The 14,050-nt window shown below is 40.9% G+C and overlaps 1 protein-coding gene across 3 annotated transcripts in view; it reads right to left on the reverse strand.

The window, feature by feature from the left end:
* Positions 1–8,985: 8,985 nt before the first annotated feature.
* Positions 8,986–14,050, reverse strand: part of LOC148022801 (protein CYCLOPS-like) — a 41,869-nt gene continuing 36,804 nt past the window's right edge. For 2 of the 3 annotated variants that reach the window (XM_087695722.1, XM_087695725.1), the window contains 6 exons: positions 13,249–13,895; positions 11,826–11,869; positions 11,638–11,689; positions 11,473–11,530; positions 9,572–9,691; positions 8,986–9,468 (listed from right to left, as the gene is read on the reverse strand). In XM_087695722.1, coding sequence (XP_087551848.1) covers positions 9,348–9,468; positions 9,572–9,691; positions 11,473–11,530; positions 11,638–11,689; positions 11,826–11,869; positions 13,249–13,895 — 1,042 coding nt within the window. In that variant the 3' untranslated portion in view covers positions 8,986–9,347. The other variant, XM_087695724.1, reaches the window with a different exon arrangement.

The raw sequence follows: 14,050 nt of genomic DNA on the forward strand, positions 1-14,050 counted from the left end.
AAAATTGGGACATAAAATTATATTCATCACTTGGCAACCTTAGAAGTTTGATGGATCCTTCCTGCTCTAGCCAATCAAGCTTATGCAAGAGGGGGTCAATTGCTTGGAAATCGCCTAAGGCTAGTGCACCATTCAACTTGAGCATACCACTTACCCGAGTGACCTTGTTCTTCTACACAAGTTATTCATGGTAGTATTGTAGCCTTTTCCACACTAATCCCAAATTCATTTATAAAATTCAACTTGAACATACCACTTACCCGAGGAAACTTTCCATTCTCATACTTCTAAGATAGAGTTCTGATGAAGGGAGCATCAAACCTTTCTTCCTGAACCTTAGGGAGCCTATAAGTAAAGACTTCAAAAGAGCCTTCATTATCATGTAATTTGATACCATTCTTATCTTCAATACAACTAATCCATTCTCATTTTTATACGCTACTAGAGCTTTAAGGAATAACTCTATTGCACTAGATTGCACAACAACATAGGGTCTTTACGAGAAATAGAAAGAGTAAATAAAATAGCATATCTAGCTCGAGAACTACAATCCAAAGTAGTTCTCCTTTTTGCATGCAAAATTCTACCATGCTTCTTTGCTCCAACAATATTTTATTTGCTACCTTCAAACCATGCTTCAATGCGATTGGTACAAGACTTTTTAGCTTCATTGCACACACATTCAACTTCATGACAAAACCTGGATCGTGTAAAAATGATGTATTGATTTGGAAAAACCAACAAACCTTCATTTGTGCCACCAACCAAAAGTGGATGAGACATCTCTTGTGTCAAGAATGTGGGAGAGAAGGAAGGAGTCTCACTTGTAGCTTTCTTGCTTGCACAATGGAGGAAGACACACAAGGGTGGAGGCTGAAAACAGTTTTTCCTCTTCTTAGTTGTGTAAGCCAAAAGAACTCTAGTACAAAGAAATAGAAGAACCCTAGATATGGGTCTCAAACCAAACTCAACTAACTAAGGTGGCATACTAACTGAGCCACAAACTAGAGTAGATAAGGATAGCTATCATGTAGCTATTATTCAAGGGCGGTGTACCAACCGCATCTGCAACTGACAAGTCGGTGACATAAATACACAACGGTCACCCTGGCGTATCACGAGTGGAGCTCGATATCTCAACACTCCCCCTCGAGCTCAATCCCAATTCCTGCACACCAAGCAGGTCTCTGAACTTGCGCAGCTTCTCTGCGCCCAATGCCTTCGTGAATATGTCAGCTACCTGATCCTCTGTGCTGACATAAACTAGATCAATAAGACCTAGTAAAACCCTCTCTCGCACATAGTGATAATGCACCTCAATGTGCTTTGTTCTAGCATGATAGACTGGGTTATTTGCCAAGTGTATACTACTCATGTTGTCACAATAAATGACAACTGGCCCATCTGTAGACTGATGCATATCATAAAGTAGCTTATGCAACCAAGCTACCTCACATGCAGCCATTGCTGCACCCCTGTACTCAGCCTCTGTGCTCGACAAGGCAACTGTAGGCTGTTTCTTGCTGCTCCAAGTGACTGCAGCACTCCCAAAAGAGAACACATATCCACTGGTAGATCGTCTATCAGAAATACTACCAGCCCAATCAGCATCAGTGTATCCATGCAACTGTATCTGAATCCCAGTCTCATAAAATAGTCCATACTGCAATGTGGACTTCACATACCTGAGTATGCGTCTAGCCGCATCCAAATGTGGTTTCCTTGGAGCCTGCATAAACTGACTTACCAATCCAACAGCATAGCTCAAATCTGGCCTGGTAATAGTCATATAAATCAAGCTTCCTACTATGCGTCTGTACATAGTAGGGTCTTCCAGAAGCTCACCTGCATCTGCGCTCAGCTTCACATTCTGCTCCAAAGGAACTGAAATAGGCTTACAGCCTGTCATCCCATATTTGGACAGCATGTCCAATCCATACTGCCTCTGCAAGAGCTGTATCCCACTTGGTGATCTAATCACCTCAATGCCCAAGAAATAACGCAGCTCTCCCAAATCCTTCATCTCAAACTTCTGCTTCAATAGCATTTTAACATGAAGGATATCTTCATCACTATCACCTGTCATAATCAAATCATCAACATAAATGACAAGTAGCATAATACCTTTCTCTGTTTTTCTCACATAAAGTGAGAAATCTGCCTTGGAAATCTGAAAGCCAATAGTGACAAGATACTGTCCTATCTTGTCAGACCATGCTCTAGGTGCTTGCTTCAAGCCATACAAAGCTTTCTTCAACCTGCAAACAAACTCAGGATGAACAGCATGCACATAACCTGGTGGCTGCTCCATATATACCTCTTCTTGCAAATCACCATGCAAGAAGGCATTCTTTACATCCATCTGATGTAAAGACCATCCCTTTGATGCAGCCATAGCAATGACTGCTCTTACGGTTGCCATCCTTGCAACCGGACTGAATGTTTCTTCATAGTCAATGCCATATGTTTGTGCATACCCCTTGACTACTAATCTTGCCTTGTATCTGTTCACAGAACCATCTGCATTGTGCTTCACCTTATAAACCCACTTACAGCCAATTGCATTCTTACCTTTAGGCAAAGGTACCAATTCCCATGTAGCATTTGCTTCCAAGGCATCCATTTCTTCATCCATGGCTTTCTCCCATTTTTCTTTTCCCATGGCTTGCTCAAAAGAAGTGGGCTCTGGTTCCTGTATCACTTTGACCATATATGCATAGTGAATGGCTGTAAATCCATCATATTTCAGCCTATCCACAGGATACCTAACTCTGGTAGACCTGCGCAAAGTGGATTCACTCCCAGGTGCTCTCAAAACATCCCTGGTCTTCCTTACTCCAGGTGTAACAATAGAAGGAATACCCAACTCATCATCAATGCTCTGTTCTGAGCCACTGGATTCACCATCCACATAAGAGTGACCTGCATTCACATCAAACATGGGCTGATCAACCTTCTCTTTTCCTTTTCGTGATACCTGCATACCACTATCTGCATTACTTTGAGAAGATTCTCCTGATCTCAATCTGCCTGTCCATGGCGAAGAGTGTGAACCACTACTAGAGGACGCTCCAGGTCCACTAATATTTTGTGACTGCTGCTGTGAATTTTGTGCAGCATTACCATTTTGTGCATCTACATCATCAATCACATTTACTGGTTTATACCAGCTACTCATCTCATCAAAAACAACATCTCTGCTCACTGTAAACTTACGAGTAGAAGGGTTATAGCATCTATACCCTTTTTGCTGCAGAGAGTAACCAATAAAGATGCACTTCTCAGCTTTTGGATCCAACTTGGATCTCAACTCATCTGGCACATGTACATAGGCAATGCAACCAAAAATTTTCAAATGAGAAATATCTGGTTTCCTACCAGTATACCTCTCCTCTGGAGTCATTCCATGTATTGCTGCAGTGGGAGTCCTGTTCATTATGTAGACTGCTGTAGCAACTGCTTCAGCCCAATAAAAATCTGGCAGGTCTTTTTCATTGAGCATGGCACGAGACACCTCTCCAATATGTCTGTTTTTTCTTTCTGCAATTCCATTTTGCTGTGGGGTATGACTGCATGAATATTGCTGCTTTATGCCATGCTCCTGCAGGAACCTTGCAAACTCATTTGAGAGGTACTCTCCCCCTCCATCTGACCTTAGGCATTTTACTTGCAAACCTGTTTCTTTTTCAACCATAGCTTTAAGAGTTTTGAAATGCCCAAAAACTTCACTTTTCTTTTTCATAAAATACACCCAAACTTTTCTGCTATAGTCATCAATAAAACTGACAAAGTAATGACAGCCTCCAAGAGATGCAGCTTTAGTAGTCCACACATCAGAGTGGATTAATTCCAATGGCTTCTTACTCTCTTGAACATGTCTAGGAAATGGTTTCCTTGCCTGTTTTCCAAACTGACAGGCTTCACATACCTTATGCATTTCTGCAACCTTGAATTTAGGCGATCCTGCAACAATATTTTGGGCCTGCATTGATTTAAGTCGCTGTACATTAACATGACCAATGCGTTTATGCCAGATATCAATATCTGCAACTACACCGGTCCCATGTGCAAACATTGCTGCACTCAATTCAGACGTGTCTGCATCCAACGTAAACATTCTGCCCTTCTTCTTTCCTTTTGCTATCAAGCGACCTTTATTTTTCATATCCTCAACAAAGCATCCATGAGGATTAAATCTGACCTGCAAGCCCTGTTCAACCATTTGACCAACAGAAACCAGATTCTTGGTGATATTGGGGACATGAAATACATCCGACAGGTATTTCTTTTTCCCATCCTGCATAGACAAAGGAATTTTTCCAATCTGCACAATCGGATGTGCAGTATCATCACCAGTCTCCACAAATCCTGGTTTTTCCATTTTCCTTGCATCCTCCATCCATTCTGCATGACCTGTCATGTGGTTTGATGCACCTGAGGCAACATACCATACATCATTGCTTTCTTCTGCACTTGTCACAGAGTTGTTCATGTGCTGCACCATGAACAAATGCTCATTTCTGTCATCACCCTGTCTGCTAGAAGATGCATAATTCCCTTGTTGCAGTTTTCCATTCATAATGTCATTCTGCTTTTTATAGCAGTCTTTAGCCATATGACCCATTTTACCACAATAGTAGCATTCAACATTACTGTTTGCATTTTGACCTCTTTGCCATCCACCACGACCTCTTTGGCTCCCCCTGCCTCTAGAGTTACCACGTCCTCCTCCATAGGACTGGTTTTCTTGAGTTTGCTGCATATTCTGATTTCTACCACGGCCTCCAAATCGGCCTCCTCTACCTCTGCCTCTACCTCTTCCAGCATTTGAGTAGAAGACAGCTTCTTTTGAAGTTCCTCCTGAAGAAGATGCACCACCATTTCTCTGCTCCTCAGAAATTAGAAGAGCAATCAACTCCTCAAAATCAGGAAATCTTTCACGAACTGAAATGGATGTCCGAAACTGTGCATAATCCTTTCCTAGACCATTCAAGGTCACGGAAACTAAATCATCATCTTCCACTGGCGACCCAATGGAAGCAAGTGCATCTGCAATCTTCTTCACCTTCATGTGGTAGTCGTTGATGCTCATATTTTCTCTTTGCACATTGTGCAACTCTTGCTTGAGCTGCATTTTCCTGGCTTGCGTATTTGTGCTATACATTTTTGACAAAGTATCCCATGCCTCCTTTGGCGTACTTGCATCCTGAATATGCACAATCATAGAGTCTGAAATGCTGATAAACAGCCAATACATAACTTTCCTGGCTCTCTCATGCCATGCTTTAAATGCCTGCATTTGCTGTTGATTGGGAACATCAGGAAGAACTGGTTCTTCTTCATTTCCTGCAACAAATTCCCAATATCCTTTTCCCATAAGGAAATTCGTCATTCTAAACTTCCATGCCTGGAAGTTGTTCTTGTCAAGCTTTTCAGTGACAATCTGTGAAAGAGAATCAGACGCCATTACAGAATACTGTAAGAAATTCTGTCACTGCAAAAAACACAGCTTCACCCTCACAAGGGCAAATCTGCAAAACTGGCGAAAGTGGTATTTGACCACACAGTCACTTCCTAGTGACGATTTTGCATAAACAGGAACCAAGGATGATTCTGAAACTCCCAATGTCTCTGCGCACAAGCATACGATGCAATTTCTACAGTAACTTTTCACCGACCTGTAGAACAGTGGTCGCACAGCATAAAACTGAGCCTTTTCCTGAGTGCGTGCAGAAAACTTCCGTCTGCAAAACAGGCCCCGAAATGGCCTCAAATCAAAAAAACAAGGTCGCCAAGGGCTAAAGCCCTCTCCCGCAGCATATACTGCCCTCTTGCTTCACCGCGAAGGGCGTCTCAACCTGAGACAATGCACTCCTGCAATTTCCGGCTGTGCTACCTGCACAGATCTGCTCCCAAAACAGAAAATGAAAGCAACACTGCTCCTCTTACCAGAACACCGCGAGCTTGGCTTGCTTTCTTGAGCTCCTTACCACGAACAAGGCTCTGATACCATGTCAAGAATGTGGGAGAGAAGGAAGGAGTCTCACTTGTAGCTTTCTTGCTTGCACAATGGAGGAAGACACACAAGGGTGGAGGCTGAAAACAGTTTTTCCTCTTCTTAGTTGTGTAAGCCAAAAGAACTCTAGTACAAAGAAATAGAAGAACCCTAGATATGGGTCTCAAACCAAACTCAACTAACTAAGGTGGCATACTAACTGAGCCACAAACTAGAGTAGATAAGGATAGCTATCATGTAGCTATTATTCAAGGGCGGTGTACCAACCGCATCTGCAACTGACAAGTCGGTGACATAAATACACAACGGTCACCCTGGCGTATCACGAGTGGAGCTCGATATCTCAACATCTTGTATGGGACAATGATTTGACCCTATGACATCAAGGACAAAGCATAATCTACAATATGAAGCAATCCACCAAGCTCCATCATCAATGTAGGTATAATCTAGGTGAGCATTTCTCCAGTTTTTCCCTCTTGCTATTGGTTGTGCCATATGTAGTATTTCATATCCTTTCCAAAACTAGAGGCAACATCAACTAGTCCATGCATAGATTGGAACTATTCCCAACTATCACACTCATCCACCAATGCAGTTCTATAGCCTTGTGACTAATCTCCAAGGTTTTTGGAACCCAAGACACAAAATCTACACATTTTCAAGCAATTTTGATCAAGCAAATGAGATGCTCTTCCAAAGCTAGTTTAACCACCGATTGCCATGATTCAAACAACATTTTCATGCAAACGGATTGCACAAACTCTCCCAAAATTACCATCCTTGATTAAGCACTATGCAAATTGCAATTCTCAACAAAGAGGCTTATACCCTAAAATACATACCATATCAAGAGGTTTCCATAAAAGAATGTTCCTATATGCAGGATGACAACTTGAATGCATCAACGAATGAGTAGAACAAAAAACAAAAAGGGAGAAATTTATGCATATTTCTCATATACGCATGTCAAAACCATTCAAACTCACCTCAAATCCTTTTGCTGATACACCTATGATTGAGAATAGATTTTGGCTTTGAAGTTTAGCACTCTCTCAACCCAACTCAAGCCAAGCCTTTGGGTATTATCCTAACAAATGTAACCAAATTGCAAGTCAACCTTGCTCGTTGATACTAGATAGCTTCCTCCCTCACTTCTCAAGCAAGCTAAGTCACTAAATGCATCACGAGACTAGAGAGAGAACTTATGACACCATATGCTTCAATCCTCCTCTAGAGTTGAGCAAGAATGGAACATACCAAACACCAAATCTACCACCTCTAGTAGGCGTGCTCTCTCTCACATCATGTATGAGCTTGAGATACATCCAGAATGGAAAAGCCGACAATGGACTCACTACAAAGCTTCCCTGCTTCGGTTTGATGCCATTAGAAGCCACCTTGACACTCCTTCCATATAAAGCCTCCATGTCTACTCCTTGGTTTCGAGTGCCATGGAAAAGAGAGAATAAGGGAACAAGAAGTAGAAGGAACTTATTTGCATACCCTTATATTAGATCTTAGTGATGTTTTGCTTATATGTGCTCGATTTGGAGGGCCGATGATGATCCATGAGTGGACAAGAAAATTCCACCCTCAACTTTTGGTCAAGAGAAATGACATCTTTAGTCAACAGAAATGATACCTTTCGTTCTTCTTATTGAACTTCCTGTTGACTAGACACCCAACTTATTTCAAATAATCACGCTCATTATCTTCTTGAAAATCTCATTGTTCTCTAAGGAGAAAAAGAAACTTCTTTAGGCACCTTTCTATTAGATAGACATGATGTTTTGTTTACATGAGCTCTAAGGGCGAGGGTGATGTATGAATGGAAGAGAAAAATCCATCCTCAATTGATTCTCCCTCCAATGAAACCATGGGCTTATTTTCAAGAAAAATAAGCAACCATTTTTTGCTTAAATGGCTAAAGTTTTTATTCAAGACAAATGACATTTTCAACATTTTAATTGAATGCCATGACCAAGTATCAAATTTATGTCTAATTATCATGCTCATTACCTTCTTGAGAATCTCATTTTACAAAGAAATTTATCCTATCCTCTTATCTTGGTAGTCAATTTGATTTGGAGGACTCACTATGGCTATAGTATGTTGTTCATACTAAGTATGAGTATGAAATCAAATATGTGACTCCTATTACCTTGAAGTATGTTAAGACCTCTCTCAAAAAGTCTTCTTATAACTCATGTTTACTCTGTAAAACTCTAATAACAAATCCTAGTCTCTTAAGGACATGTTTCCAATCTCATACCCTTTTTTCTCTCTAATGGCATGTTGAATGTAGCCCCTTTGATCATTAGCTTTGTAAAAGCTCTAAATGAACATTCACCCATTTCATTTGCCAACCTCTATAAAGGCTTTGTGAGATTTATCGCCACACCTTTTAGTTGCAAATAAGCCCATTGCAACCTCTTGAACTTTATAAATGTGTGTTGCATACTTGGTTTTATTCCCTTTCTTGTATTCTTTTGAAGGCAAGGTTATTACAATTGTTATTTGAGTAGTTGGATTTTCCTCAAGTGCAAGGCTAATTTTATGTGTATTTTCAAATATCAATTTGTACACTAATAACGATCTTATGTGCTAGTACTTTTTATTTCTCTAATTTTTTTGCTTCCACACACAAAATATATGCTTCTAGAGTTGTCTAGTTATTATTGTTGTTGCTTTAATGCAAGATATTCTAGAAGTACCACAACACCTCATATAGTGAGAACAAGATATACTAGTCCATCACAAGAACCACACAAAAAAGTAACAAAGCTATACTTTGCATGTTTTTTCTATGCTCTAAAAATTGTTGCCACTTGATTTTGATAATTCGCCACAAATAATATCAAAGAAATGGGCATAGCTTATTTCCAACCTAGGTAGAGAGCATCTTCAAAGCCTCAACAAACAAAGTGAGTGAAGTATTACAATAAACTTAGTCTTCAATTTCTATTCACAGCTTTGTTGTGGAAAACTAGTTAGGAGAATATTTTGATTATTGTCATCTTATTGCTAGTTTCATAATGACAATTGTGAATCACCCACCTTTCAAATCAAAAGTGAATGTTTGCCACAAATCACTCGTCCAACTTAGATTTTTTAGAATCAACATAATTAATATGGTGTCAGAACAACGCTCAATGCATTTGTGTTTGCTAAATGAGCAGCACCTTTGCCCCAAACAACATTAGAGAGTGTAGGTGGTGAAGGAATTAAAAAATGTAGAATAATACTTGCTTTTTTAAGTGATTTTACCACTGACATAAGTGTACTTTCTTCACTAGCAAACTATCTTTAAAGACTGACATGCCACTTGTCAATAGTCATGGACAGAGGCAAGCCGTTCAACCTCTTCTAACAAGCGTTCCTTTTCTTGTTGCAGCTCTTGATTCTCTTTTTCCAACTCCTCTATTTTCTTAGTTTGCTCCGAATCCTTCCTGTTCAAAAGTCACAGGGTCCTTATAACAGTCATGTACATTCCATGATAGGCAGAAACTTTTGACAAAACAAAAACATCATTTGTATATAGGCTATCAATACCTGTTCATGAAAGACACTGTCAACTTTAGGGACCGTACTTCTTTCTCAAGAGCATCGCAACGCTTTAAAGCCGCTTGCAGATCTGATGGTAGGACTGGCCTGCCTTTTGCTTCTAGCATCCTGTAACAGCGACAGTAAGGCACAACTGCACAGAGTTTTCATTTGAACCCTAACTATTTTGGCCTTTTAACAAAAAGATGCCAATTGATATTTGCAGGTGGTGTGCAGTTGTTGGGTTTGAGATGAAGGGATACAACTTGAAACAGCACAGCATAAAGGCCAGTAAGTCCACATACACTTGCATGGACCAGCTGACCTTCCTTTGAGGAGGATCTCAGTCATAGGACCCCAAGGGAAGTCGTGGCAGCTTATCTATATATATCACTTGGTTGGAGATCCAGGAGTGGCAGCTATGGATCTAGGAGGGCCAAGCTTTGAATGAGTTTTAGTGGGATCTCAAACAGAGGAGTTGGCGTGCCCCATCAATTTCACAAAAGGTAATGAGTTTCTTTGCCTACACAACACAGATCAACAGGCATATTTTAATGCAGGATAATATGGATTGGGCCCTCTCACATATCAAACACCGAGCAAATCATAGCATCACAGACCCTTCAAATGTACTTCATGGAGACGCCTTCGGGATGGCTGAAGATCTAGGAGGGTCTTGTACTTCCTATGGCTAGTGGCCCATGGGGGTCTAGCAGTTGGCAGATGGTTGGCTCAGATGCAGCACAATGGGAATTGCCAAAGCTGCTCACAGAGGCACCTAGAAACCCTGAAGCACTGTTGATGGTCTTGTGAGGCTGCATAGCTGATTTGAAGAGGAGGCCGCAGGAGCTTCCCTCAAGGAAATCCCAGCTATCAGGGTGTCATCTCGGGTGCTTTCTGCTGACAATCAGATCATCCAGGGACGTACCCACTCCACAAGATGGAGATGCATGATAAGATCATCTTTGAGGCTAGGTCATGTCAGTTCTGGCCTTGAGGCTCTGCCCAGCCCCAACAAGCATTCGAGCCTGCTGCATCACAATAAAGGAGTGGGAGCTTATCAATAGCCTCACAAGGTGGCACATCTAGAAGGCCTGCTACCAACTGATCATTAGTGGTGAGAGCTTTACGGTATCTGCCACTCTGGTGGAGCTCCAGTCATCCATCATTCACTCCCTCAGAGGCTGTTGGGAGCAGCTTCAGAGGGATTCTCAACATCGACATGAGCTTTAGCAACATTTTCTTCACACTGGGATTGCCATAGCCTGTTTTTCACCCTATAGGATGACAAACCCGGTGGTGTTACACTCCTGCACTATGGCTGCTTTCAGCCATCCCCCCAGACTGCCTTCAGAGGCCTTGTATATATGTGATTTGATTTGCATTCAGCTCCAGCTAGACTGTTGAGCTTGTACTTCATTGTATTTGCCACAACTTTTTACACCAAAAAAAAAGGGGGATGCAAAAAACATGAGAGTAGGTTACAGTCCTATGAAATGCTTGGTCCTAAATGGGCTGAGAGTCTACATTTTTCTGCTGCTGAGTGTTGTATTTCATGAGTTGTTAGGTAACCACCAATTGTCTCATGAATAGGAAGATAGGTGTATCAAACATCAAGTTGTGCTTTAGATGTCAAGTTTTGCTTTAGCCTATTTGCAGAAAAGTCTAAATTTGGTGTCTTTTATGTGGCTGCAGGCCAAGTGGGCCTAGGCTGAGCAGTCATGCCCTTGGACTCAGTTATGACTGAAAAAAGAAATCTGGATCCTACATCTAGTGTGCTTTCACATGGTGGTCTGTCTCACAGATCTCTTAATTAAAAATTATCATCTCTGGGACCACTAAACAAAACATGGAATCAACAAAGGAGCACAAAGTTGTGAAACCCATAGAAAAAGATTTAAGAAACTCACTTCTCACGACGTTCTACTCTCCGCATTTTTGTCGGATTGCTATTATCCAGACCAAGGCCTACAAGTTCCATACACTCATTATTTCAAATCTCTAATAATACTGGCAAACTTCCATTCATGATAGTACCAACAAGTGCTAAATACATTGTTTTCTCTTTTAAAAACCTGATCTTCCAGATGAATTAAGTGATCCGGCGCGTGTGAGTTGCTCAGGCTTCTGCGTATAATCAAAAAATCCATGAGTTCCTCTGGAGATTCACGATTGTAAGTCAGGTTGTCACAAATATTATCAGCAATCAAACGAGCTCTCCAGCAAGTACCAAATATTACAGCCTTTGTGGATCCTATAGTACCTTGCTTATTGAAGACTTTGGAAACACTTGAATGGGCCCATCACCTGATAACAGAGCAAAATTCTTTGCAAATAAGGCACAAAAAGCTATTGTTTTCTGAAGTCCATTCTGTCCAAATTTACCGACAGCACTTAATTAAAGTGGATAGAAGTTCAGGACTTTGATAATCAGCTGAAGTTGACAACATTACAAAAGTCTTCAAAGAAGTTGTCCATTTGAAAAGGCTTTGGGCCATTAGAAAGAGTGTAGACTAAAGACTCTCACTCTGCAAGGAACTACCACAATGCCTACAACCAGTGTTGTCGTAACTTTCTGGCATGCAGGTTGAAGCATTGTTACACTGATGCATGAATACAAAGTGCTACAGGGAAACCAAGCTTAACTTTTCACCAAGCATTACAGCCTTCTGGTACATGCATAGATCATTGGCAGATATATTTAGACATAAAAGTTCAGAGCCCTTCATTTGCCATGTAGCTTTGAACGTTTCAAAGTAAGTAAACAGTGCTTCGATAAAGAATGAAAGCAAATTGTACATATGTTAGAAGCAAAGCTAAGCTATGTCAATCCACTACCAAGATCTTCTGTAAAAGGTAGTCTAGGATTACAAGCTATGGTCAAGGCCAAGAAAAAAGAATATATTGTGCTGTCTTTAAGCTAGTAAGTACCACTGATTGTCCTTCATCTATAGGATAGTGCACATAACCTGGAAGGAAGGTGGAAAAGGGATGATCCTAAGCCATCTCAAGCTAGAATAGAAACCTGGCTTCAGATAGCTGTGCCACTAGCTGATTAATCAGTGCAAAACAAAATCAGAAAAAATGCCAATGTGTTTGTAAACTGAGACGTCCACAGTAAAGAGGAAGCAAACACCACAAGGGAATTTTAAAAAGTTCATTCATGTATGAGCACACTGGAATCTGTCGAAAAATCGAGTATTTGTACACAAGACCAGTATGTTTGTCAGATGAAGGCAGTACGCTGCAAGGATGTGAAACCTTTATTTCTTGAATAGAAGAGCGCAGTGCATTAGTGTATATCTAATCATCATTTTGACACAATGGCAATGTAAAACAAGCCCCAAGGAGAGAGAGCCCACTTCATGAAGTTCAACATGATGTGGGGAAAGAAAAGTCAAGGTATTTATGCGAGAAACTTTTCAGAAGCTTTGTCTTTAGCTTTGAATAAGATAGCCGATTAATCAGTGCAAAACAAAATCAGAACAAATGCCATGGTGTTTGTAAAATCAGAACAATGACAGTCTTCAGCTTTGAGAAAGACTAGCAAGGTTAATGCAGGAGAGATGTATTCAACCGGCCCCAAACAAGCTGAAAGATGCTGATTAAGCTACTATAAACTTGTGTGCGCAATCAAATGAAAAAACCCCATTTGGCATATGATTTCTTTCTTTTGATAATCATACCAGATATCTGTGACCTTGGACTTGGAATACTTCCACCATGATTCAGCTTTTTAAAAGGTTGATCAACAGCAGTCAGTGATTGTGCAGTCCGTTTCATGCCATTTTGATGAGTCGAAACTGTTCCTGAATTTGATGGCCCATCACTTATAGCCACACCCGCTGACAAAGTTGGAGCCGCACCAGAAGACTGACTTGGTGATACAGCTCCTGCTGTTGGAGCCCGATGAAGACTTGGAGAAACCCCCCCAAGGTTTATTTGAGTTCCATTTCGCATTTCTGCTTCTGCTGGAAAACAATGAGCGTCCACATGTCCGGGGACACTGCCACAAGAAGTGGAAACTTCAACAACAGTGTGCTGATTCTGCTGTTTGTTTCCAACTAATCTTTTCCTTTCCAAACTCCCTTTCAACATGTGTACCATGTTTGATATCGAATTTCCAGATCCAACATTGGGCACTGCATCTGAAGATTGTGCGAGGTGTGGGGTGTGAGAACTTTGTGTCACACGCCCATTAGCTAGTCCCCGGGCAAATGCACCTAATGACACCACAGCTTGATTCAGTCCATGAGTGCCTTCTGTAGCAAGCTTTTGTAGAGTGCTAGCTGAAGGAAAGGAAGGAATCCCTTGCATCGCTGCATACATTCGTCTGGAACAACAAACTAAATAATCAAGTTGAAAACTGAGCAGAGTAATAACCTGAACAAAGAAAAATACACTAATAACCACATGAGAGGCATGCATAGGCTATCTCAAGGAACTAATAGCTCCTTTACCATGTAAAATATCTTTTGACCTGTGAAT

Source organism: Lygodium microphyllum, chromosome 16 (assembly GCF_053477565.2).
Source record: "Lygodium microphyllum isolate KBCC chromosome 16, Lygodium_microphyllum_v1.1.10, whole genome shotgun sequence".
NCBI lineage: Eukaryota > Viridiplantae > Streptophyta > Polypodiopsida > Schizaeales > Lygodiaceae > Lygodium > Lygodium microphyllum.